The sequence below is a fragment of the Callionymus lyra genome, chromosome 17 (assembly GCF_982586985.1).
Source record: "Callionymus lyra chromosome 17, fCalLyr1.hap1.1, whole genome shotgun sequence".
Lineage (NCBI taxonomy): Eukaryota > Metazoa > Chordata > Actinopteri > Syngnathiformes > Callionymidae > Callionymus > Callionymus lyra.
The window spans coordinates 24,346,232-24,373,935 of record NC_141834.1 but is presented as its reverse complement, the minus strand read 5'-3'; the positions used below and the strand labels follow the sequence as shown (position 1 = coordinate 24,373,935).

Genomic DNA, 27,704 nt, shown 5'->3' with positions numbered 1-27,704 from the left:
CCTCTTCTCCTCCTTCACCTCCTCCTGTTCTCCTTCACCTCCTCCTGCTCTACTCCTGCTCTCCTTCACCTCCTACTGTTCTCCTCTTTCACCTCTTCCTGCTCTCCTCCTGTTCTCCTCCTTCACCTCCTCCTGTTCTCCTCCTTCACCTCCTCCTGTTCTTCTCCTTCACCTCCTGTTCTTCTCCTTCACCTCTTCCTGCTCTCCTCCTTCACCTCTTCCTGCACCTCCTCCTGCATCTCCTCCTGCACCTCCTCCTTCACCTCCTCCCTGTTTCATGTCTGAATCTGACACGACGACGATGAGACTCTTGTTTGTGTCAGAATAAAACAATATTCGTCTCCATCCCTCTGTTTCTTCCTCCTCCTCTCCCTCCCTTCCTCTCTGCTTCTTCCAATGATTCACATCCTCCCCTCCCCCTCTACGTGTCATACGTTCTCTCCTCCTCCTCCTCCTCTCCATCGCTTCACATCTCTTCATTCTGCTGTATCGGCTCACGTCCTCCGCCAGACTTCGAACTAGCTGCAGGTAAGATTCCATAAGACTGAGGTGAAACAGCTCAGTCCTCCATCTTGTCCTGCACCTCCTCCATCTTCTCCTGCACCTCCTCCATCTTCTCTGCACCTCCTCCATCTTCTCTGCACCTCCTCCATCTTCTCCTGCACCTCCTCCATCTTCTCCTGCACCTCCTCCACCTTCTCCTGCTCCTCCATCTTCTGCTGCACCTCCTCCATCTTCTCCTGCACCTCCTCCATCTTCTCCTGGGCCTCATCCATTTTCTCCTCCATCAAGGTTGTGGATCAGTTGATCAGGTTTTGTTCAGACCATCAACTCAGCTCGAGACTCTAACAAAGATCTAGTCCCAGCGTGTGGACCTCACACTTTCTCTTTACGTTGTCTTCATCCGTGAGAGCAACAAATGATCTGGACTCCTCCAGGAGTCGAACACTGATCTTCTCCACACCTGCTGCTCTACACTGAGTCTCAGGCAGTTGATGGAGCAGATGATGGTCAAGAGAGAACTGAGGACATCAGGATGTTCTAAGATGGAGAACTCTAGTCTGGGACTGGACCTCCTGACATCTTCTTGATGAACCTTCAACAGAATGTCCATCGTGAGCGTTGTTGCGCGGGAGATCCTGGACTCCAGAGGAAACCCCACCGTGGAAGTGGACCTTCACACCGGCAAAGGTTCTCCTTCTGTTCTCCATGGTGCCGGCGCTGGAACTCATGCTCTGCCTCGCAGGTGTCTTCAGAGCAGCGGTGCCCAGCGGAGCCTCCACCGGCATCTACGAGGCCCTGGAGCTCCGCGACGGAGACAAGAGTCGCTACAAAGGCAAAGGTGAGTTGACGGTGGCAGGTTCAGGGAGGAGCTGTGGGTCAAGAGTTCTCTACGTCCAGGGGTCACCAAAGCTGTCGGGCACATCAACGACACTCTTGGACCCGCTCTGGTCCAGTCGGTGAGACTACACGCCTCAACCTTCTGTGATCCACTGCTGACCATGTTGCTTTCCAGGGCATCCGTGTTCTCGAGCAGGAGAAACTCGACAACCTGATGATTGAAATGGACGGAACCGACAACAAATGTAAGTCGAACCTCAGGTCGTTCAGTCCAGGAACCTCAACGTCTACTGGGCTTTTGTCCGAACAACAGCCAAGTTTGGTGCCAACGCCATCCTAGGAGTCTCACTGGCCGTGTGCAAAGCTGGTGCAGCGGAGAAGAAGGTTCCTCTGTATCGACACATCGCGGACCTGGCAGGAAACACAGACCTCGTCCTTCCAGTCCCGGTAACTCTGATCTTCCACTGAAGTCAAACAATTTTCAACTATAATCAAGGAGAAGAAAAAAGCTCTTCAGGTCTGTAATGTTCTTCTCCATCAGGCATTCAACGTCATCAACGGAGGTTCTCATGCTGGGAACAGGTTGGCGATGCAGGAGTTCATGGTTCTACCTGTCGGAGCCGAGTCGTTCCGAGACGCTCTTCGTATGGGGGCTGAGCTCTACCAGACCCTGAGAGGCGTCATCAAAGAGAAGTACGGTCAGGACGCCACCAACGTGGGAGACGAGGGAGGATTTGCTCCCAACATCCAGGAGAACAACGAAGGTGAGGACTTGACGGCAGATGGAAGATGAAGACCTCACGACACGTCTCTGATGGCAGCTCTGGAGCTCATCAAGACGGCCATAGAGAAGGCGGGCTTCACTGACAAAGTGGTGATCGGGATGGATGTGGCCGCCTCCGAGTTCTTCAGCGAGGGCAAGTACGACCTGGACTTCAAGTCTCCTCCCAATGCAGCTCGCAACATCAGCGGCGAGGAACTGGCCAGCATCTACCAGGGCTTCATCAAAAACTACCCTGGTGAGAGACGGAAGTGTGTGTGATTACAAAGACTTTGAGTCACTGAATCTGCTGGAACATCAGGAACAAGAGAAACAGGAGGCACATGAGAAACATGATTAACATGAAGAACATGAGGAACGTAAGGTAGATGAGAAACATGATGTACATGAGTAACAAAAGAAACAGGAGGTACTTGAGGGAACATGAGAAACAGGAGGTACATGAAACATGAGATACATGAGGTACACAAGGTACATGAGTTATATGAGAAACATGAGGAACACGAGAAACATGAGGAACACGAGAAACACAAGGTACATGAGGTATATGAGAAGCATGAGGAACACGAGAAACACAAGGTACATGAGGTATATGAGAAGCATGAGGAACACGAGAAACACAAGGTACATGAGGTATATGAGAAGCATGAGGAACACGAGAAACACAAGGTACATGAGGTATATGAGAAGCATGAGGAACACGAGAAACACAAGGTACATGAGGTATATGAGAAACACGAGGTACACATGGTACATGAGATACTTGAAGAGGTACATGAGGTACATGAGATACATCAGGTACATGAGGTACATAAGGAACATGAGAAACACAAGGTACATGAGGAACATGAGGTACATGTCCTGAGTCTGAAGAGACTTTGTCGAAAGACTGAGCGTCTCTGGAAGTCCACTAAACTTGAGGTACACAGACTTCACCTCAGGGATCTGATGACTTCTTACAATGAGATGGTGGAAACTGCTAGATCTGATTACATCAGAAAACTGTTAGCAGCAAATAAGAAAAACCCCAAAGTGTTGTTTGACACGATTAATTCTCTTGTGTCTCCTGCTCCTCAAATCACGCCTGTCTTCTGTGAAGCTGACAGCAATGCATTGTTGAGGTTTTTACTGACAAAATTAAATTGATCAAAGAGAAAATCTCTCCCCCTTTGTTTGGAACCCCTACTGTCTCTGAGCCCCTCTCCTCCTCTTGGTCTTCCTTCACTGCTGTATCTTTGGGTGATATTTCGGCACTAATGAACAAGATGAAAACCTCCTCTTGCTCAGATGACGTCCTTCCTTGTAGGCTTTTTATCAAAGTATTTGATGTAATTGGCCCCTGGGTTACCAATATGGTGAACCTCTCCCTTTCCACAGGGGTTTTTCCCAATTTATTTATACATGCCATTGTGGAGCCTCTGCTCAAAAAGCCAGGCTTAGACCCAACTGACCTCAGTAATTTCAGGCCTATTTCTAAGCTCCCTTTCTTGTCCAAGATCTTGGAGAAGGTGGTGTCTGAGAAGCTGTTCCTGGATCAGAGCGACATCCATGAGAAGTTTCAGTCTGACTTCCGTAAACATCTACGGAGACAGCTTTACTGAAGGTGTCCAGTGACATCATGATGTCGGCTGACTCGGGTAAATTCACTGTTCTGGTTCTCTTGGATCTGTCCTCAGCCTTTGACACAGTTGATCACCAGATCCTGCTGAGAAGACTGAGGGATGAAGACTGTCTGGGTCTGTGTTAGAATGGTTCTCATACCTTTCTGGGCGCAGTTTTAGTGTATCTGCCAATCAAATGAGGTCTGAATCGGCAGATCTGTTGTGTGGAGTCCCTCAAGGTTCTGTTCTGGGTCCTTTATTGTTTTTGCTGTACTTGATTCACCTCGGTTAAATCTTTCAGAGATTTCCTGATGTTTCTTATCACATGTTTGCTGATGACATCCAGCTCTACTGCTCTGTTGATCCAACTGAGCCCCAGAGGCTGAACTTAGTCAATAGTTGCTAGAAATCAAACAATGAGTGAAAACACTTTGAAGCTAAATGTGGACAAAACTGAAACTCTGGTGATTGTTGATGATAAGATTCAGGGTTGAGTCAGTACTTGAGTGACTTATGTCAGTCTGTCAAACTGAGCCTGAGAAACCTGGGTGTTGTATTTGATAAAGACATGTCTCTTGTTCAACACTGAAGAAAACTGACCAGAAACTATTTCCTTCAACTGAGAAAAATCTCTAAACTTAGGAAAATGTTGTCGGAACATGATCTGGATCTTATAATCCATGCGTTTGTTTCTTCTCGTCTGGACTATTGTAACAGTTTGTTTCCATGTCTTAACAAGAAGGATCTGACCCGCTCCACTAGAAGAACTCACATTTCTCTGATCCTTCAAACTCTTCACTGGCTTCCAGTTTCTTTCAGGATCAACTTTAAAATTCTGGTTCTTACTTTCAGATCTATTCATGGTCAGACCTTCATGATCTGATCCAGACTTACACCCCAGCTCGGGCTCTGAGGTCTGTGGATCAGAATCTACTGATGGTTCCACGCACACGGTTCAGGAGCAGAGGAGAGAAATCCTTCCAGACTGTTGCTCCTGAGCTTTGGAACCATCTCTGTGTTTGATGATCTACTGACTCCTTCAAGAAACATCTGTGTTTGATGATCTACTGACTCCTTCAAGAAACATCTGTGTTTGATGATCTACTGACTCCTTCAAGAAACATCTGTGTTTGATGATCTACTGACTCCTTCAAGAAACATGTGTGTTTGATGATCTACTGACTCCTTCAAGAAACATCTGTGTTTGATGATCTACTGACTCCTTCAAGAAACATCTGTGTTTGATGATCTACTGACTCCTTCAAGAAACATCTGTGTTTGATGATCTACTGACTCCTTCAAGAAACATGTGTGTTTGATGATCTACTGACTCCTTCAAGAAACATCTGTGTTTGATGATCTACTGACTCCTTCAAGAAACATCTGTGTTTGATGATCTACTGACTCCTTCAAGAAACATCTGTGTTTGATGATCTACTGACTCCTTCAAGAAACATCTGTGTTTGATGATCTACTGACTCCTTCAAGAAACATCTGTGTTTGATGATCTACTGACTCCTTCAAGAAACATCTGTGTTTGATGATCTACTGACTCCTTTAAGAAACATCTTAAGACGTTTCTATTTGTTCAGGCTTTTCCTTGATTTTCTAAAACTCCTGTGTTGTTCTCAGTATTATCTTGATCTTTAAAGTATGTACTTTATTGAATATTGTTTTGCTTGTTTAAGCGCTTTGTGACCCTGGTCTGGAAAAGCTCTATACAAATAAAAATTACTTACTTACTTACATGAGATACATGAGGTACATGAGATACATGAGGTACATGAGGAACATGAGGTACATGAGATACATGAGGAACATGAGGTACATGAGGAACACGAGGTACATGAGATACATGAGGTACATGAGGAACATGAGGTACATGAGATACATGAGGTACATGAGATACATGAGGAACATGAGGAACATGAGGTACATGAGATACATGAGGTACATGAGGAACATGAGATACATGAGGTGTATGAGAAACATGAGGTATATGAGAAACACGGGGTACATGAGGTATATGAGAAACATGAGGAACATTATTCTTAATATAAACTTTGTATAGACATTAATCTGCTCTCTTTGCTGCAGTGGTTTCTATTGAAGACCCTTTTGACCAGGATGACTGGCCCGCCTGGTCACAGTTCACAGCCTCGGTGGGAATCCAGGTAAATACCTGTCATGTGATCATCAAAACTGTCATGTGATCATCATAACTGTCATGTGATCATCATAACTGTCATGTGATCATCATAACTGTCATCTGATCATCATAACTGTCATGTGATCATCATAACTGTCATGTGATCATAATAACTGTCATGCGATCATCATCACTGTCATGTGATCATCATAACTGTCATGTGATCATCATAACTGTCATGTGATCATAATAACTGTCATGCGATCATCATAACTGTCATGCGATCATCATAGCTGTCATGTGATCATCATAACTGTCATGTGATCATAATAACTGTCATGTGATCATCATAACTGTCTGTCATGCGATCATCATAACTGTCATGCGATCATCATAGCTGTCATGTGATCATCATAACTGTCACGTGATCATCAAAACTGTCACGTGATCGTCAAAACTGTCATGCGATCATCATAACTGTCATGTGATCGTCATAACTGTCATGCGATCATCATCACTGTCATGCGATCATCATCACTGTCATGTGATAATCATCACTGTCATGTGATCATCATAACTGTCATGTGATCATCATAACTGTCATGTGATCATCATCACTGTCATGTGATCGTCATAACTGTCATGCGATCATCATAACTGTCATGTGATCATCATCACTGTCATGTGATCGTCGTAGCTGTCATGTGATCATCATAACTGTCATGTGATCGTCATCACTGTCATGTGATCGTCATCACTGTCATGTGATCATCATCACTGTCATGCGATCATCATAACTGTCATGTGATCATCATCACTGTCATGTGATAATCATCACTGTCATGTGATCATCATCACCGTCATGTGATCATCATAACCGTCATGTGATCATCATAACCGTCATGTGATCATCATAACTGTCATGTGATCATCATAACTGTCATGTGATCATCATAACTGTCATGTGATCATCATCACTGTCATGTGATCGTCATAACTGTCATGTGATCATCATAACTGTCATGCGATCATCATAACTGTCATGCGATCATCATCACTGTCATGTGATCATCATCACTGTCATGTGATCATCATAACTGTCATGCGATCATCATAACCGTCATGCGATCGTCATAACTGTCATGTGATCATCATCACTGTCATGTGATAATCATCACTGTCATGTGATCATCATAACTGTCATGCGATCATCATCACTGTCATGCGATCATCATCACTGTCATGTAATAATCATCACTGTCATGTGATCGTCATAACTGTCATGTGATCATCATCACTGTCATGTGATCATCATAACTGTCATGTGATCATCATAACTGTCATGTGATCATCATAACTGTCATGTGATCATCATAACTGTCATGTGATCGTCATAACTGTCATGTGATCATCATAACTGTCTGTCATGTGATCATCATAACTGTCATGTGATCATTATAACTGTCATGTGATCATCATCACTGTCATGTGATCATCATCACTGTCATGTGATCATCATAACTGTCATGCGATCATCATAACTGTCATGCGATCATCATCACTGTCATGTGATCATCATCACTGTCATGTGATCATCATAACTGTCATGCGATCATCATAACCGTCATGCGATCGTCATAACTGTCATGTGATCATCATCACTGTCATGTGATAATCATCACTGTCATGTGATCATCATAACTGTCATGCGATCATCATCACTGTCATGTAATAATCATCACTGTCATGTGATCGTCATAACTGTCATGTGATCATCATCACTGTCATGTGATCATCATAACTGTCATGCGATCATCATAACTGTCATGCGATCATCATCACTGTCATGTAATAATCATCACTGTCATGTAATAATCATCACTGTCATGTGATCATCATCACTGTCATGTGATCATCATAACTGTCATGTGATCATCATCACTGTCATGTGATAATCATCACTGTCATGTGATCGTCATAACTGTCATGTGATCATCATCACTGTCATGTGATCATCATAACTGTCATGCGATCATCATAACTGTCACGTGATCGTCATAACTGTCATGTGATAATCATCACTGTCATGTGATAATCATCACTGTCATGTGATCATCATAACTGTCATGTGATCATCATAACTGTCATGTGATCATTATAACTGTCATGTGATCATCATAACCGTCATGTGATCATCATAACTGTCATGTGATCGTCATAACTGTCATGTGATCGTCATAACTGTCATGCGATCATCATAACTGTCATGTGATCATCATAACTGTCATGTGATCATCATAACTGTCATGCGATCATCATAACTGTCATGTGATCATCATAACCGTCATGTGATCATCATAACTGTCATGTGATCATTATAACTGTCATGTGATCATCATAACCGTCATGTGATCATCATAACCGTCATGTGATTATCATAACTGTCATGTGATCATTATAACTGTCATGTGATCATCATAACCGTCATGTGATCATCATAACCGTCATGTGATCATCATAACTGTCTGTCATGTGATCATCATAACCGTCATGTGATCATCATAACTGTCATGTGATCATCATAACTGTCATGTGATCATCATAACTGTCATGCGATCATCATAACTGGCATGCGATCATCATAACTGTCATGCGATCGTCGTAGCTGTCATGCGATCATCATAACTGTCATGCGATCATCATAACTGTCATGCCATCATCATAACTGTCATGTGATCATCATAACTGTCATGTGATCATCATAACTGTCATGTGATAATCATCACTGTCATGTGATCATCATAACTGTCATGCGATCATCATCACTGTCATGTAATAATCATCACTGTCATGTGATCGTCATAACTGTCATGTGATCATCATAACTGTCATGTGATCATCATAACTGTCATGTGATCATCATAACTGTCATGTGACCGTCGTAGCTGTCATGTGATCATCATAACTGTCATGCGATCATCATAACTGTCATGTGATCATCATCACTGTCATGTGATCATCATAACTGTCATGTGATCATCATAACTGTCATGTGATCATCATAACTGTCATGTGATCATCATAACTGTCATGTGATCATCATAACTGTCATGTGATCATTATGAGTGACAGCACTTCTAAACATGTTTCCAGGTCGTTGGAGACGATCTTACCGTGACTAACCCTCGCAGGATCCAGCGAGCGGTGGAGGAGAAGGCTTGCAACTGTCTCCTGCTCAAGGTCAACCAGATCGGCTCCATCACTGAGGCCATCAAGGCGTAAGTCGAGTGGAGCCGTCAGAGGAACAGGTTCTGAATCCATGTCCGACCCTGCAGCTGTAAACTGGCCCAGGAGAACGGCTGGGGCGTGATGGTCAGCCACCGCTCCGGGGAGACGGAGGACACGTTCATCGCCGACCTGGTGGTGGGACTGTGCACCGGACAGGTGACCACAGGGTCAACGACCTCACCTGACCCCCCCCAGTCCACTCACCATGTCTTCTGCTGCAGATCAAGACCGGGGCTCCCTGTCGCTCGGAGCGACTGGCCAAGTACAACCAGCTCATGAGGATCGAGGAGGAGCTCGGAGACCAGGCTCAGTTCGCAGGACACAACTTCCGTAACCCGAGTGCACTTTAAGACTCACACAGGAAACATCTACACAAACCCAGCAAGACGAGAGAGGTCAGTGGTCAGAGGTCACATGTGAGATAACTCACCTACAAACATCTGCTCTTCTCTTCCTGATCTGCAGCTTCACTGAGCCTACTCTCTTCCTCCATGTTCTTCCATGTTCCTCCACGTTCCTCCTCTCTTCCTCCATGTTCCTCCACGTTCCTCCTCTCTTCCTCCATGTTCCTCCTCTCTTCCTCCTTGTTCCTCCTCTCTTCCTCCTTGTTCCTCCATGTTCCTCCTCTCTTCCTCCTTGTTCCTCCTCTCTTCCTCCATGTTCCTCCTCTCTTCCTCCATGTTCCTCCTCTCTTCCTCCATGTTCCTCCTCTCTTCCTCCTTGTTCCTCCTCTCTTCCTCCTTGTTCCTCCATGTTCCTCCTCTCTTCCTCCTTGTTCCTCCATGTTCCTCCTCTCTTCCTCCTTGTTCCTCCTCTCTTCCTCCTTGTTCCTCCATGTTCCTCCTCTCTTCCTCCTTGTTCCTCCATGTTCCTCTTCTCTTCCCCCTTGTTCCTCCTCTCTTCCTCCTTGTTCCTCCATCTTCCTCCTTGTTCCTCCATGTTCCTCCTCTCTTCCTTCTTGTTCCTCCATGTTCCTCCTCTCTTCCTCCTTGTTCCTCCATGTTCCTCTATCTTCCTCCTTGTTCCTCCTCTCTTCCTCCTTGTTCCTCCATGTTCCTCCTCTCTTCCTCCTTGTTCCTCCATGTTCCTCCTCTCTTCCTCCTTGTTCCTCCATGTTCCTCTATCTTCCTCCATGTTCTTCCTTGTTCTTCCGTGTTCCTCTCTTCCTTCCTTGTGTTGTTTTCGAGAGCTATGATGTGGAGAGAAGGTCCATTTCTTCAGAAGATACACACAAGGCACCTGAAGGTCCAGCAGGAAGACGTGACCTCGTGGCAGCAGCAGATCGTGGACGAGCATAGAAGAAAAATCTTCTGTCCAAATTTTCACTTTGAAACGTTTAAATAGTGGAAACTGTGTTTGTTTATACATGTTAATTGTTAATAAAGGTAGTAAATAAACATGTCAAACAAGTAGATTTGATGATGTGAATAAAAACCTTATTTTCGTCACGTGATTATTCGTTGATTCATGATTATTTATGTCGTCATTGTGACGTAGTGGCATATGTCGGACAGCAGAGGGCGACCGCGTGCTCGCGAAAGTTACAGTGCACGCGCACAGTGCTCCGTCTCGGGTTGCTATGGCGACCACACAATAGGAGACGGGACAGGGGGCTTCGTGAAGGGAGAGTGGCGGAGGAGGAGGAAGAATGGGAGGTGAAGAAGGAGGTAGAAGAGAAGGAAGAGAAAGGAGAGGGAGATGGAGGAGGAAGAAGAATACGACGAGAAGGACTTAGTTGAAGAAGAGGAGGAGGAGGAGGAAGAAGAGGGAGAGGAAGAGGAGGAGGAGGAGGGACGAGGAGGAGGAAGAGCAGGAGGAGGAAGGAGAGGAGGAGGAGGGAGAGGAGGAGGAGGAGGAGGAGGAAGAAGAGGGAGAGGAAGAGCAGGAGGAGGAAAGAGAGGAGGAAGAGGAGGAGGAGGAGCTTAAGACCAAACGTCTCCTCACTCGCTCATGAAACTGTTGATTGTTTGTCAAGTTGATGAAAACAAACGCTCATAATCTGCTCACGTGATGCCTTCACTGTCTTGTGTCGAGTGCTGCACATAAAGGTGACTCTGGCAACACAGACCCTCCCTCCTCCTCTCTCCTCCCTCCTCCTCCTCCCTCCTCCTCCCTCTCCCTCCTCCCTCCCTCTCTCCTCATGCAAATCACGCCCTCTCTCCCTTTCTCTTACCCGCCGTGCATCCTCCCTGTCTCACCCTCGCAGTGTCGAGCAGAAGAAAAAGTGCGAGTCGTCTTGAGGGGGAGACGTGCACGAGGGGAGACGTGCACGAGGGGAGCAGAGAGGGGAGAACGGGGGGAGCAGAGAGAGAGAGAGAGAGAGAGAGAGAGATCGAGAGAGAGGTAGAGAGAGGGAGAGGGAGAGAGAGAGGGGGAGAGAGAGAGAGGGAGAAGGTGGTAGAGAGAGAGAGAGAGGGAGAGGGTGGTAGAGAGAGAGAGAGGGAGAGAGAGAGAGAGAGAGGGGGGGAGAGAGAGAGGGGGGGCAGAGGAGAGAGAGAGAGTGAGAGGGTGGTAGAGAGAGAGAGGGAGAGAGAGGGAGAGGGTGGTAGAGAGAGAGAGAGGGGGAGCAGAGGAGAGAGAGAGGGGGTGGGGAGAGGGAGGACGCATCCATTTGTACAGTCTGTCTGCAGGAGCAGCTCATTGTTGTTCACCATGAACCTGCGAGACGAGACGCTGTTCGAGGTAAGAATGGTGCGTTCAGGAGGTAAATATGGTGCGTTCAGGCTCCGCAGACTCTTCTCTTTGTGCCGCGATCGTGTTGATGCTAATAGACGCGCAGTCACATTCCAGCGCCGGCATGAATTCATTCTCCGTGTTTGCTCGCCTCGTGCGTGTGACCGCGGACATGCATGAGACCCCCCCCCCCCTGTATCAGTTACACGAGCGGCTGGTGTAGGGGGGGGGGTCTCAGCCTGGACCCACCTGTGAGGACGTCTGTCCTCCTGCTGGGACCAGTGCAGGCATGTGGACCAATCAAAGGTGACAAAGTGAGGCGTGGGGGCCAGACGAGGCCTGTGGTTGGACCTGGTGAGACATGTTTGAGTGACAGGATGAAAAGATTATGATCAGCTGAGCTGGACTGAAGGTTAGTTAGACAAACATTCACTGGATCCAACGAAACATTCAGAGAATTTTGACCAAGAGAGAGAGAGTCACACCTGGACCATCACACCTGGACCATCACACCTGGATCATCAAACTTGGACCGTCACACCTGGACCATCACACCTGGACCATCACAACTGGACCATCACACCTGGATCATCAAACTTGGACCGTCACACCTGGACCATCACAACTGGACCATCACACCTGGATCATCAAACTTGGACCGTCACACCTGGACCATCACAACTGGACCATCACACCTGGACCATCACTACTGGACCATCACACCTGGACCATCACTACTGGACCATCACACCTGGACCATCACACCTGGACCATCACTACTGGACCATCACACCTGGACCATCACTACTGGACCATCACACCTGGACCATCACACCTGGACCATCACACCTGGACCATCACAACTGGACCATCACACCTGGATCATCAAACTTGGACCGTCACACCTGGACCATCACAACTGGACCATCACACCTGGACCATCACTACTGGACCATCACACCTGGACCATCACTACTGGACCATCACACCTGGACCATCACACCTGGACCATCACTACTGGACCATCACACCTGGACCATCACTACTTGACCGTCACACCTGGACCATCACTACTGGACCATCACTACTGGACCGTCACACCTGGACCATCACACCTGGACCATCACACCTGGACCATCACACCTGGACCATCACTACTGGACCGTCACACCTGGACCATCACACCTGGACCATCACTACTGGACCATCACACCTGGACCATCACACCTGGACCATCACTACTGGACCATCACACCTGGACCATCACTACTTGACCGTCACACCTGGACCATCACTACTGGACCATCACTACTGGACCGTCACACCTGGACCATCACACCTGGACCATCACACCTGGACCATCACACCTGGATCATCACTACTGGACCGTCACACCTGGACCATCACACCTGGACCATCACTACTGGACCGTCACACCTGGACCATCACACCTGGACCATCACTACTGGACCATCACACCTGGACCATCACACCTGGACCGTCACACCTGGACCATCACTACTGGACCATCACACCTGGACCATCACACCTGGACCATCACTACTGGACCATCACACCTGGACCATCACACCTGGACCATCACTACTGGACCATCACACCTGGACCATCACACCTGGACCATCACACCTGGACCATCACTACTGGACCATCACACCTGGACCATCACTACTGGACCGTCACACCTGGACCATCACACCTGGACCATCACACCTGGACCGTCACTACTGGACCATCACACCTGGACCATCACACCTGGACCATCACTACTGGACCATCACACCTGGACCATCACACCTGGACCATCACACCTGGACCATCACACCTGGACCATCACACCTGGACCATCACTACTGGACCATCACTACTGGACCATCACACCTGGACCATCACTACTGGACCGTCACACCTGGACCATCACTACTGGACCATCACACCTGGACCGTCATACCTGGACCGTCACACCTGGACCATCACTACTGGACCATCACACCTGGACCATCACTACTGGACGGTCACACCTGGACCATCACACCTGGATTTTCACAGCTGGACCATCACACCTGGACCATCACTACTGGACCATCACACCTGGACCATCACACCTGGATCATGACACCTGGACCATCACTACTGGACCATCACACCTGGACCATCACACCTGGACCATCACACCTGGACCATCACTACTGGACCATCACACCTGGACCATCACACCTGGACCATCACACTTGGACCATCACTACTGGACCATAACACCTGGACCATCACTACTGGACCATCACACTTGGACCATCACTACTGGACCATAACACCTGGACCATCACGCCTGGACCATCACACCTGGACCATCACTACTGGACCATCACACCTGGACCATCACAGCTGGACCATCACAGCTGGACCATCACACCTGGACCATCACTACTGGACCATCACACCTGGACCATCACAGCTGGACCATCACAACTGGACCATCACACCTGGACCATCACTACTGGACCATCACAGCTGGACCATCACACCTGGACCGTCACACCTGGACCGTCACACCTGGACCATTACACCTGGACCATCACACCTGGACCATCACTACTGGACCATCACAGCTGGACATCACACCTGGACCATCACACCTGGACCATCACTACTGGACCATCACACCTGGACCATCACACTTGGACCATCACTACTCGACCATCACACCTAGACCGTCACACCTGGACCATCACACTTGGACCATCACTACTGGACCATCACACCTAGACCGTCACACCTGGACCATCACACCTGGACCGTCACACCTGGACCATCACACCTGGACCATCATACCTGGACCATCACACCTGGACCGTCATTTGTCTATTCTTGTGAATTGAGCTCCTTGGCAGAGGACTACCTCGTGTCTTCTAGATATTTATATATTTTGGATCAGAAGATCATCAAAGATACACAATGATCAACTTTATTAAAACTAAGATGTTTCAACTTGAACTAGTCGAGTGTGTTTGGATTCATGAAGAACATAATATTCACACGTTGTTGGATCATCACACACGTAAATACACACTTTAAATATATTGATTACACTCAAGTTGTTGGATGTTCTTGTTAGAAAACAACACTGGAGATGAAATCTTGTTGATCATAACCACACCCACTCTGCTGTGATTGGTCAAGCATGGAGGTCTGTCACCGCACGTCATCAGTGGTCTCCACCTTCAAGGGACTCGTTGTATAAACAAAGAGTGATTACAGCTGGAGGAGTGAAGCCATTATTACGTCATAATGGACTCTCGTAACCTCTCGTTCGTCCAGATTTCAGAGCAACTTTATAAAGTAATAATTAAAACATGGTCATGATGAGAAGTTACTGCGTCTTGAACATTTACTACATGACACCAGAGTTGATACTAGTTGATGTTTAATGACACCAGAGTTGATACTAGTTGATGTTTAATGACACCAGAGTTGATACTAGTTGATGTTTAATGACACCAGAGTTGATACTAGTTGATGTTTAATGACACCAGAGTTGATACTAGTTGATGTTTAATGACACCAGAGTTGATACTAGTTGACGTTTAATGACACCAGAGTTGATACTAGTTGATGTTTAATGACACCAGAGTTGATACTAGTTGACGTTTAATGACACCAGAGTTGATACTAATTGATGTTTAATGACACCAAAGTTGATACTAGTTGATGTTTAATGACACCAGAGTTGATACTATTTGATGTTTAATGACACCAGAGTTGATACTAGTTGATGTTTAATGACACCAAAGTTGATACTAGTTGATGTTTAATGACACCAGAGTTGATACTATTTGACGTTTAATGACACCAAAGTTGATACTAGTTGATGTTTAATGACACCAGAGTTGATACTAGTTGATGTTTAATGACACCAGAGTTGATACTAGTTGATGTTTAATGACACCAGAGTTGATACTAGTTGATGTTTAATGACACCAGAGTTGATACTAGTTGATGTTTAATGACACCAAAGTTGATACTAGTTGATGTTTAATGACACCAGAGTTGATACTAGTTGATGTTTAATGACACCAGAGTTGATACTAGTTCATGTTTAATGACACCAGAGTTGATACTAGTTGATGTTTAAAGACACCAGAGTTGATACTAGTTGATGTTTAATGACACCAGAGTTGATACTAGTTGATGTTTAATGACACCAGAGTTGATACTAGTTGATGTTTAATGACACCAGAGTTGATACTAGTTTATGTTTAATGACACCAGAGTTGATACTAGTTGATGTTTAAACACACCAGAGTTGATACTAGTTGATGTTTAATGACACCAGAGTTGATACTAGTTGAAGTTTAATGACACCAGAGTTGATACTAGTTGATGTTTAATGACACCAGAGTTGATACTAGTTGATGTTTAATGGCACCAGAGTTGATACTAGTTGATGTTTAAAGACACCAGAGTTGATACTAGTTGATGTTTAATGACACCAGAGTTGATACTAGTTGATGTTTAATGACACCAGAGTTGATACTAGTTGATATTTAATGACACCAGAGTTGATACTAGTTGATGTTTAATGACACCAGAGTTGATACTAGTTGATGTGTAATGACACCAGAGTTGATACTAGTTGATGATAATGACACCAGAGTTGATACTAGTTGATGTTTAATGACACCAGAGTTGATACTAGCTGATGTTTAATGACACCAGACTTGATATTAGTTGATGTTTAATGACACCAGAGTTGATACTAGTTGATGTTTAATGACACCAGAGTTGATACTAGTTGATGTTTAATGACACCAGAGTTGATACTAGTTGATGTTTAATGACACCAGAGTTGATACTAGTTGATGTTTAAAGACACCAGAGTTGATACTAGTTGATGTTTAATGACACCAGAGTTGATACTAGTTGAAGTTTAATGACACCAGAGTTGATACTAGTTTATGTTTAATGACACCAGAGTTGATACTAGTTGAAGTTTAATGACACCAGAGTTGATACTAGTTGATGTTTAATGACACCAGAGTTGATACTAGTTGATGTTTAAAGACACCAGAGTTGATACTAGTTGATGTTTAATGACACCAGAGTTGATACTAGTTGATGTTTAATGACACCAGAGTTGATACTAGTTGATGTTTAATGACACCAGAGTTGATACTAGTTGATGTGTAATGACACCAGAGTTGATACTAGTTGATGTTTAATGACACCAGAGTTGATACTAGTTGATGTTTAATGACACCAGAGTTGATACTAGTTGATGTTTAATGACACCAGAGTTGATACTAGTTGATGTTTAATGACACCAGAGTTGATACTAGTTGATTTTTAATGACACCAGAGTTGATACTAGTTGATGTTTAATGACACCAGAGTCGATACTAGTTGATGTTTAATGACACCAGAGTTGATACTAGTTGATGTTTAATGACACCAGAGTTGATCCTAGTTGATGTTTAATGACACCAGAGTTGATACTAGTTGATGTTTAATGACACCAGAGTTGATACTAGTTGATGTTTAATGACACCAGAGTTGATACTAGTTGATATTTAATGACACCAGAGTTGATACTAGTTGATGTTTAATGACACCAGAGTTGATACTAGTTGATGTGTAATGACACCAGAGTTGATACTAGTTGATATTTAATGACACCAGAGTTGATACTAGTTGATGTTTAATGACACCAGAGTTGATACTAGTTGATGTTTAATGACACCAGAGTTGATACTAGTTGATGTTTAATGACACCAGAGTTGATATTAGTTGATGTTTAATGACACCAGAGTTGATACTAGTTGATGTTTAATGACACCAGAGTTGATACTAGTTGATGTTTAATGACACCAGAGTTGATACTAGTTGATGTTGAAAGACACGAGAGTTGATACTAGTTGATGTTTAATGACACCAGAGTTGATACTAGTTGAAGTTTAATGACACCAGAGTTGATACTAGTTGATGTTTAATGACACCAGAGTTGATACTAGTTGAAGTTTAATGACACCAGAGTTGATACTAGTTGATGTTTAATGACATCAGAGTTGATACTAGTTGATGTTTAATGTCACCAGAGTTGATACTAGTGGATGTTTAAAGACACCAGAGTTGATACTAGTTGATGTTTAATGACACCAGAGTTGATACTAGTTGATGTTTAATGACACCAGAGTTGATACTAGTTGATGTGTAATGCCACCAGAGTTGATACTAGTTGATGTTTAATGACACCAGAGTTGATACTAGTTGATGTTTAATGACACCAGAGTTGATACTAGTTGATGTTTAATGACACCAGAGTTGATACTAGTTGATGTTTAATGACACCAGAGTTGATACTAGTTGATGTTTAATGACACCAGAGTTGATACTAGTTGATGTTTAATGACACCAGAGTCGATACTAGTTGATGTTTAATGACACCAGAGTTGATACTAGTTGATGTTTAATGACACCAGAGTTGATACTAGTTGACGTTTAATGACACCAGAGTTGATACTAGTTGATGTTTAATGACACCAGAGTTGATACTAGTTGATGTTTAATGAAACCAGAGTTGATAGTAGTTGATGTTTAATGACACCAGAGTTGATACTAGTTGATGTTTAATGACACCAGAGTTGATACTAGTTGATGTTTAATGACACCAGAGTTGATACTAGTTGATGTTTAATGACACCAGAGTTGATACTAGTTGATGTTTAATGACACCAGAGTTGATACTAGTTGATGTTTAATGACACCAGAGTTGATACTAGTTGATGTTTAATGACACCAGAGTTGATACTAGTTGATGTTTAATGACACCAGAGTTGATACTAGTTGATGTTTAATGACACCAGAGTTGATACTAGTTGATGTTTAATGAAACCAGAGTTGATACTAGTTGATGTTTAATGACACCAGAGTTGATACTAGTTGATGTTTAATGACACCAGACTTGATACTAGTTGATGTTTAATGACACCAGAGTTGATACTAGTTGATGTTTAATGACACCAGACTTGATACTAGTTGATGTTTAATGACACCAGAGTTGATACTAGTTGATGTTTAATGACACCAGAGTTGATACTAGTTGATGTTTAATGACACCAGAGTTGATACTAGTTGATGTTTAATGACACCAGAGTTGATACTTGTTGATGTTTAATGACACCAGAGTTGATACTAGTTGATGTTTAATGACACCAGACTTGATACTAGTTGATGTTTAATGACACCAGAGTTGATACTAGTTGATGTTTAATGACACCAGACTTGATACTAGTTGATGTTTAATGACACCAGAGTTGATACTAGTTGATGTTTAATGACACCAGAGTTGATACTAGTTGATGTTTAATGACACCAGACTTGATACTAGTTGATGTTTAATGACACCAGAGTTGATACTAGTTGATGTTTAATGACACCAGAGTTGATACTAGTTGATGTTTAATGACACCAGAGTTGATACTAGTTGATGTTTAATGACACCAGAGTTGATACTAGTTGATGTTTAATGACACCAGAGTTGATACTAGTTGATGTTTAATGACACCAGAGTTGATACTAGTTGATGTTTAATGACACCAGAGTTGATACTAGTTGATGTTTAATGACACCAGAGTTGATACTAGTTGATGTTTAATGACACCAGAGTTGATACTAGTTGATGTTTAATGACACCAGAGTTGATACTAGTTGATGTTTAATGACACCAGAGTTGATACTAGTTGATGTTTAATGACACCAGAGTTGATACTAGTTGATGTTTAATGACACCAGAGTTGATACTAGTTGATGTTTAATGACACCAGAGTTGATACTAGTTGATGTTTAATGACACCAGAGTTGATACTAGTTGATGTTTAATGACACCAGAGTTGATACTAGTTGATGTTTAATGACACCAGAGTTGATACTAGTTGATGTTTAATGACACCAGAGTTGATACTACTTGATGTTCTGAGACGTCACTGTTGACATTGCAGCTGATGCGTTCAGGTGCTCGCAGGATTGTAGGAAATGACAGTTACATGTTGTAAAGTGTCTCATTGATGGATGTAGTTGTCATCTGGTCATGAACGTGACACAGAAACACACGAGAGAAATGTTTCCGTGCAACATTGAACGCCTCGTCCTTCATGACCTCAACAATGAATGTTTTCAAGACCTTCATGAATCCTGTTACCAGGACAAACCTTCCATCTCGTCCCCCAAAATATATTGTCACCTGCAGCTCCACAAGGTCTCCAGCAGGAGGTCCAGTTCTTAATATTGAACTTTTATTCTTTACTTTGTTGTTTTCTTTTGCATCATCATTACTATTATTGTTATTATTATTATTATTATTATCATCATTATTATCATCATTATTATTATTATTTTTATTATTGTTATTATCATAATAATTATTATTATTATCAGCTCTAGTTCAGAGGACGTTCACTGCCTCAGGGTCTCATGGTTCTCAGTAGGTCAGGAGCAGCTTCCTGGTCGAGCAGCTCTTCTTCATCACAGCTGAGGTCCACATATGGACCAAACATACTTGATCTTCTTGATCTAGCAGTGAGCGTGTGGACTTTCCTCAGTCCAGAGACAAAACTCCTTCGGGAGGAGATGGTGAGCCTGGACGGTCTGGTGCACCACGAGAGGGGACGACAGGCAGAAGGTCCATCAGAAGATGTTCAACCTGTGGCGTTTATGGTCCTCTCTGTGTGTCTCATGCTCCTCAGGTCGCGCCGCTGTTGTAACGTCCACCACAGAAAACCGTCTTTCCCGCCAAAGCGCCAACATGGACGCGGCCGAGAAGAAGTCATGAAGACCCGGACTCACAAAGAATCGGTACAGAAGCTCGTCCGGACTGTTCTTGATTCACTGTCTGATCATGTGACCTGGTCACGCGTGTGCAGATGCCGATGCGCAGCGGGCGGCGGCGAGGGGCGAGCGAGGAGAGACGAGGCCGGCGTCCACATTCGAGCCCGACTCGCCCGGAACGCAGCGACAGACAGACGGTGAGTCGACGTGAAATCTTACATGTTCGCCCACATGTCTGTTCAGATCCTCTGAGGGACTCGCAGGCTTCACCTCTGAATGACAATCTTTCTGTTTCAGCAAAGAGGTGCCGGCGAGGAATTGGCTGGAAACCGCTTCAGTCGCAGATCACAAGGCCATGATTCATCGGAGAGTGAGGGGGAGGAACTTGTCTCTCCTCCAAAGAGACAGAAAGTTCAGGTTTGTCTTTCATTCCATCAACCTCTCACATAAAGACCAATTACAGAAGTTCTCTTCAACCGAGCAGCTGTGTGGTGAGCACTCTGGGTCACCATGGTAACACAGGTGAGGAGAGAGAACCATCAAACCCACCTCTGTGAATCAGACTCACTTTAGAGTCTCTCTAGGAGGTCCAAACATCCCGAGGTCACGTGATCCCAACGACCCTCAAGAGGTGATTCACCCTGAAGGGTTCTTACGATGCTCTTGTCCTCAGCGTGGTAACATCTACACCTGCTCCTCACACCACTGTAAAGCACTGAAGATGCTTCTTGGATGAAACTTCTTCTCAAAACTCTCAGTCCAGTCTCCGACATCCATGTCGTGGATGAATGACCTGAGAATAATAACCTCTTAAGTTATGAAACACCTCAGGATGTACGAAGCTACACACACAGCTGGTCTGAACCACCTCGAATGGTTCCATTTTTTCAAAGTGCTTTCTGGGAAAAGGCAAGAAAAAACATCTGGTGGTTCCAGGTGTTGACTGGAACATCTAGAGTCAAGCATTTAAAATCTGGTTTGATACAAACTTAACACCTGACTAGGATTCTCTGACGTCGCTGACCAGACGCTTCATGTTCATGTGACTGCAGTGAATTCTTTGTCACATTCATTCAAACTTTGACTCTTTTGTCTTGTCAGGACTCGGCCGGGACTCCAAATCCTCCGGCGTCCACTCACCCCACAGAGAGCCTGACCCCAGCTAACGTCCCTGCTCAAACCTCAGCTGCCAATCAAGCGCGTGAGAGTGACAACGAAGACGGCCAGTCACAGGGTAGCAGGAGTTCGGCTGTTGGTAGTCTGGCCAATAGCAGCAGCAGCATAAGCAGTGGGCGGGACATCGACCAGGACAATCGGTCCTCGTCACCAAGCCTGTCAGCTTCGCCCCTGGGTAGCTTGGACTCCGACTCTGACGGTCCTGACTCACCAAAGCAGGTGGAAAGGGACAAAGGAAAAGAAGGAGAAGGAAAAGTCGCTGAAGACAACAGAAGGACACTCAGAGAGGGACGAGAAGATTCAAGTGGTGATGGAGAAAAGCTGGACATGGATTCTCGCCTGGAGGAGCGATCGCCACTCAAACCGCCCCTGACTCCGGGCTCTGCTTCTGGTCTCAACCCGGCCTCGTGTGCCGCAGGAGACTCGTCCAACGAAGGCTCTGGTGGGAGAAAGTACTTTCCTCTGGACTCCAAGTTGATGTGCAAGGTGGAGTACGGTGGAGCGGCAGGTGTCGATGGTGCACTTTGTGGCAATAGAATGAATTCCAAAGCAAGCACACAGTGTGCGACCAAGACAGCAATGTCAAGTGGAGACTTCCCACATAATAGCTCCAGCATTCCCCACTCCTTGCCCCCAACACTTCCCCCTCCTCCGGCCCTAAAGCCCCTGGAGCTCGGAGGACAAAACGTGTCTATTGAGGTTAAGTCAGAACGAGAGAAAATAGAAAAGCCAGATAAAGTCCTGGACAAGGCCCGGTCAACTCCCCCTTCACTGTTGCCCCAGACCGGCTCCCAGACGGGGTCCCAGCATCAGACCCAGCCCACTACTCATCCTCACCACTACAGCTCCACCAGCTGGCAGGGTGGTACACCCACTGGTTGCCAAGGGAGCTGGGGCTACTCCCGTTACCCTGGCAACCACCACACTCACCAGCACCAACCGCCTGTACAGCAGCAGCAACTTCCCTCTGTTTACCACCCTCCGTCCTCTCGCCACTCCTCACACACCTCTTATCTTCCCCATTCTCACCCTCACAGGGAGTACCTGCCCAGGTACACTGGGGGGGCAGGGGAACGAGACAGGGGCGCCGCTGGTGAGAGGGGAGAGCGGGGGGATTGTGGGGCAATAAACAGGGAATTTTCTGCTCCCCACAACAACAACATCCAAGGAAGAGACTTTGCTGGTCTGTCAGTGGGTCATAGCCGGGAGGTCCACGGGAGAGACGGGCCATGTAACATGGGTCCAGACAGAGCAGAAAGAAGAGACTTTGTCCCTTCGTTCAGAGAGAGGGAACGAAACAGAGAAAGAGATGGAGGAGCAGAGTTAAGTGTAACAAACCAAAGTCAGGCCCGAGACTTTGGTCCTAGTGTACCTGGAGGAACTCATCCAAGGGACAAGGATAATGGGAGGTGGGGGGATTTTGGACCCACAAAAGAGGTTCTGGGCAACACTTCCGGTGATAATTCAATCACACAAGGTAACCCCCAGAGTTCAAACAACGGACCGCCCGTTAACCCCATCCTTAACAGAGACACACCTGCGTCCCCCCAAAACAGTACCAGCCACACATCCATGACCTCTCTTGCCCCACACACCCATGCTCGTCCTCCAAATGCAGCGAACCGTGAGTTTACGGCTCCCATTGATCAGCCACCAACACCCTCTGGTGGGACGCCTATGGATCCCTTTCACAAAGACTATGCTCCCTCTGTGGGTAAGGAGTTTCCTACAGGGCCCTCTCAAGTAGGTGGAACAAATCGGGAGTACCTCAGTCCACCTGTAGTCACCTCAAACCTAGGAAGAGAATATCCAGGGCCAGGGGGAGCCCAGCATCTTCACCCGAGTAACCCCCACTACCAATCAGGGCCTCGAGATAGAGAGAGGGAACCAAACCTGCGTGACGCAGCTTTATACCAAAACCGTGGAGGATCAAATCAGCCTCCAGCGCTTTCTCCGTCCTCCAGTCACCACAGTCATCCTCCCAACACTACCTATGCCCCTGCACAGCCTTCTATGGCATCTCCTCAAACCTCTCACGGTCAGATGCCTCCATCAGCCATCGCTTCTAGTGTGCGCCCCCCACACTTCCAGTCGTCCACCCACACCCCTCCGACACCAGCATCACCTTTACCAAGCCCGTCCACAAACCAGATCGGAGGCTTCTCTCCTTTCCCCCCCGGCTCGTCTGCATCCAACATGCCACACTCTGGTCCCAGTGTGTCCTCGAGCTGCTCACCTGGATGTCGACCTCCTCCATTGCATGGCAGTCTGAACAGTCACCCCCCCTTCAGTGGACTCTATCACTCCACCAATGGGAACAGTGGGAGTAACCTGGTCAACAGCAATAGCAACACTAGCACAACCAACAGCAGCAATAGCAACACTCAGTCCCTGTCCCCTCAGAGTACAGTGAAGGCACCACCAGTTCTTAGTAACAACACCTCAAACAATGCTAGTTCATCACTTGCAGGTGGAGATCTTTCAGATTCCACTCCGACAGCTGTTATCAAAGAAGAACCCGTGGAAGAGAGAGAAGACATAGAAAGTCCACCTCTTGTGTTGAGAAGCCCTTCACCTGAGCCTAAGCCCGTGGACATACCCATCCACGCCAGCCAGTCCGCCAGGTACGAGAGCCCAAGCTATTTAACAAAGACAACATGACAAATGACTTCTACCATTTTTTATAGGTTTCACAAGGTCCTTGACCGTGGAAGTGGGAATTCTTGTGCCCGCAGTGACGTTCTCTTCGTTCCCTTGGACGGCTCCAAACTGTGGAAGAAGAGGAACGAGGTGATCGAGAGAGCTCGCAGGGAGGTGGAGCAGCGAGCCAGAGATTTGAGGGAAAAAGAGAGAGAGCGAGAAAGGGAGCGGGAGAGAGAGAGGGAACTGGACCGTCAACTCCAGGTGAGGACGATTATAAAGGAACTCGAAGCAATTTGATTGTTGAACAAATTTCAAGGATGTGCGAATGAGGTTGATTTTCTTCTGCTGTTTCCTCTGCAGCAACAAAAGGACGCTGCAGCGAGCAGTCGCCAGCCGTCGTCTCTCTTCTTCCCCTCCTCGTCCTCCATCATGCTTGACCCTTCCTCATCAGCACCAGTGTGTCCAGTTAATGCCTCTGGCCACCACCCGTCTCACCACCAGCATCATCCGTCTCACCCACACGCACACCTCGCACAAGCACACGCCCTTCACCCGTCCATCTCTCAATCAATCCCCCATTCCCTGCTTCTGCCGTCCATGGCGGGAGCATCAGCAGTGGTTGGAGGCCCTCAGGGTGCCCTGGGAATTGGTATAGGAGGTCCTTACCTAGGCCCTGATACCCCGGCCCTGAGAACCCTGAGCGAATATGCTCGTCCACATGCCATGTCTCCGCTTGGAGCAGCAAGTCGCGCTCAAGCCCACCACCACGCCGTCCACCATGGTCACCCCCATGTTCATCCCTCGTTCTTTCTTCCACAGTTTCAGAATCACGCCCTCGCTCACCCGCACCACCTGCCGACCGATGCTGCCACTGCTGCAGCCATTTTGGGATTTTTATACGGTGGCAGTCTTGAAGGTGGCCCAGGGGTCGGAGGGCATCATGGGGGTCCAGTTCCTGGGGGAATGGGTGGTGCTGGTCTAGGAGGGGTCAGCTTCCCTCATGCAGTATCTGCTCACAGAGATAGACTGAAGCCTGGGTTTGAGTTTAAGAGTGATGACCGGATATATCCGGGATCCATCCACGACCAAGCAGCTCTGGCTCTTGCTCACTCTCACTCACACGCCCATGCTAACGCCCATGCACATGCTCACTCCCTGCTACTTGGGGGAGGTGCAGCAGGAGCTAATGAGGTTTCAATATATTGCACTCCTCCTCCAGCTCCCCCACATCTTCAGAACCCAAACCTAGCCCTAGTGACTCGACCTCCTAACCCTCCTGCCCCTCAGTCCCTGTCGAATCCACCTTCTCTCCTCCCACCCTCTCTGCCATCTCACCCTTCATCGGTGCCACCTGCAGCCCAGAGTGCCCCGGCTGCTCCTCCCGCACCTCCTCCTCCTCCTCCTGCTCCACCGACCACAAACGCCACATCTCTTCATCACCCGCTACCCCATTCTTCCTTCCCTGGTTCCTCTCATCTACCACCAGCCACTGCTCCGTCAGCCTCCTCGGAGACGTACCCGACTCCCACTCGCTCCCCTGCCGCCTACGAGAGGGACCGGAGCGCCGAGAGAGAGCGAGAGAGAGAGCGAGAGAGGGAGCGAGAGAGGGAGCGAGAGAGAGAGCGAGAGAGAGAGAGGGAAAGAACTGCCTTGCCAGCCTTCGGGGACCGTGAGCGGGACCGAGAGCGGGACCGTGAGCGGGACCGAGACCGGGACCGGGACCGAGACCGGGACCGAGACCGGGACCGTGAGCGGGACCGAGAGCGAGGAGGAAGTGCAGGAGCAGCGAGTGCAGGAGGAGCCGGAGGAGGAAGTGGAGGAGAGAATGTTGGACGTCTTCAGATGTTAAACGTGACACCTCATCATCACCAGCACTCACATATCCACTCACACCTGCACCTGCACCAGCAAGACACAGGTACCCACTGCGACTAACAATGTTCATAACACTGTTGACTATGTTGCTGTTTATGTCAAAGCTAGTCTGACCTTCTACTCTCGACCCTCAATGAACTTGTTTATTATGAGTTTGTCGTCTTCTCAACTGTGACATTAAATGTCTCCTTTATTTCCTATTACATTATTGGCATCTAGCGGCGGGCGGGGTTCACCCCCTGATGGACCCGTTGACGTCGGGCTCCCCTTTGGCTCGCCTCCCGTACCCAGCGGCCACGATAGGAACGCCGATCCTGGCTCACCCCCTCACTGACAGCGAGGTGCTCCGCCAGCAGCTGTTCGGTGAGGAGAAGGCTCCTCGTCCATGTACTCGTTCAGTTTCTTCTCCTTCAAACTTTTTTGGTTTCGTCTTCAGACCTCGTCACTGATCTTTCTTTGCACCGTGTCCTTCCTTCCACCGCTCCACAGGCGCTCCCTTCCGCGACCTGCCTCAACCGTCCTCCCTCACTGGTCCCATGTCAGCGGCCCATCAGCTCCAGGCCATGCAGCAGGCCCAGAGTGCGGAGCTGCAGATCCAAAGACTGGCCCTGGAACAGCAGTGGATCCATCACCACCACCACCACTCCCTCAGCCAGGACGAGTACTACAGGTGCGCACACTGACCTAGGTTCGGTGCACTCACCTGCTAACATGTTACACACTCACCTTGAGGCTCACCTTGTCCACCTGTGGTTCTGCAGTCACCTGAAGAAGGAGAGCGACAAGACTCTGTGAGGGACAGCACGGCGAGGAAATGTTGCACTGAAGGCGTGAAGAGTGGCGAGCAGACTCGGAACGGACCGGCCTCGCGTCCTCCTGCCGCTCTTTTGTTTGGTGAAGTAGAGTTTGTGTAAAATACTCCAGGTGGAGGGAATGTGTCCATCGTTTCTGTCTGTGCATGTAGCTTAGCTGCTTCTTCTCCTTTGAGTTAGTGAGGAAGCCCTGGGTCGTACCTGAGGTACATATGCATGAGACCAGATGTGTCGACAGTATCGTGTCTGTCTGTTGATGATATAATGATATAGACGCCCAAATATTGTTTCTATTATTTTTATACATTTTCATGCTCCTGCAGTTTGATCTTGTTTTCCACTCGTGAAACTCGTTGGAAATAAATTATAACCTTTTTGCAAACGTCTGCTGGTGTTTATCTCACTTTCCTCTTTGTTTTATTCCAGTCACTCACAAAGCATATCAAATTCCTCGCTGGCTCCCCCTCCCCCCTCGGAGGGCTCTGCGTCGTCTCCCCTCCTCCTCCTCCTTCCTCCCTCCTCCTCCT

At 46.8% G+C, this 27,704-nt stretch overlaps 2 protein-coding genes across 3 annotated transcripts; both read left to right on the top strand.

The window, feature by feature from the left end:
• Positions 1 to 445: 445 nt before the first annotated feature.
• Positions 446 to 10,613, top strand: LOC148063095 (gamma-enolase-like). The gene is made up of 13 exons (XM_087812402.1): positions 446 to 528; positions 1,106 to 1,191; positions 1,247 to 1,342; positions 1,402 to 1,460; positions 1,517 to 1,586; positions 1,655 to 1,788; positions 1,883 to 2,105; positions 2,163 to 2,360; positions 5,821 to 5,897; positions 9,026 to 9,150; positions 9,208 to 9,316; positions 9,382 to 9,555; positions 9,626 to 10,613. The coding sequence occupies exons 2-12, from the start codon at positions 1,107 to 1,109 to the stop codon at positions 9,508 to 9,510; spliced, it is 1,305 nt and encodes a 434-aa protein (XP_087668528.1). The 5' UTR covers positions 446 to 528; position 1,106; the 3' UTR covers positions 9,511 to 9,555; positions 9,626 to 10,613.
• Positions 10,614 to 11,753: 1,140 nt separating this feature from the next.
• On the top strand, positions 11,754 to 27,534 carry atn1 (atrophin 1). 2 transcript variants are annotated; one of them, XM_087812581.1, is made up of 10 exons: positions 11,754 to 11,842; positions 20,590 to 20,698; positions 20,767 to 20,868; positions 20,969 to 21,088; positions 21,773 to 24,471; positions 24,535 to 24,751; positions 24,851 to 26,408; positions 26,585 to 26,728; positions 26,855 to 27,035; positions 27,127 to 27,534. In XM_087812581.1, the coding sequence occupies exons 2-10, from the start codon at positions 20,672 to 20,674 to the stop codon at positions 27,158 to 27,160; spliced, it is 5,082 nt and encodes a 1,693-aa protein (XP_087668707.1). In that variant the 5' UTR covers positions 11,754 to 11,842; positions 20,590 to 20,671; the 3' UTR covers positions 27,161 to 27,534. The 2 variants fall into 2 exon arrangements, with proteins under 2 accessions (XP_087668707.1, XP_087668706.1); XM_087812580.1 differs by having other exon boundaries at positions 26,585 to 26,752; positions 27,127 to 27,533.
• The last annotated feature ends 170 nt before the right edge of the window (positions 27,535 to 27,704 follow it).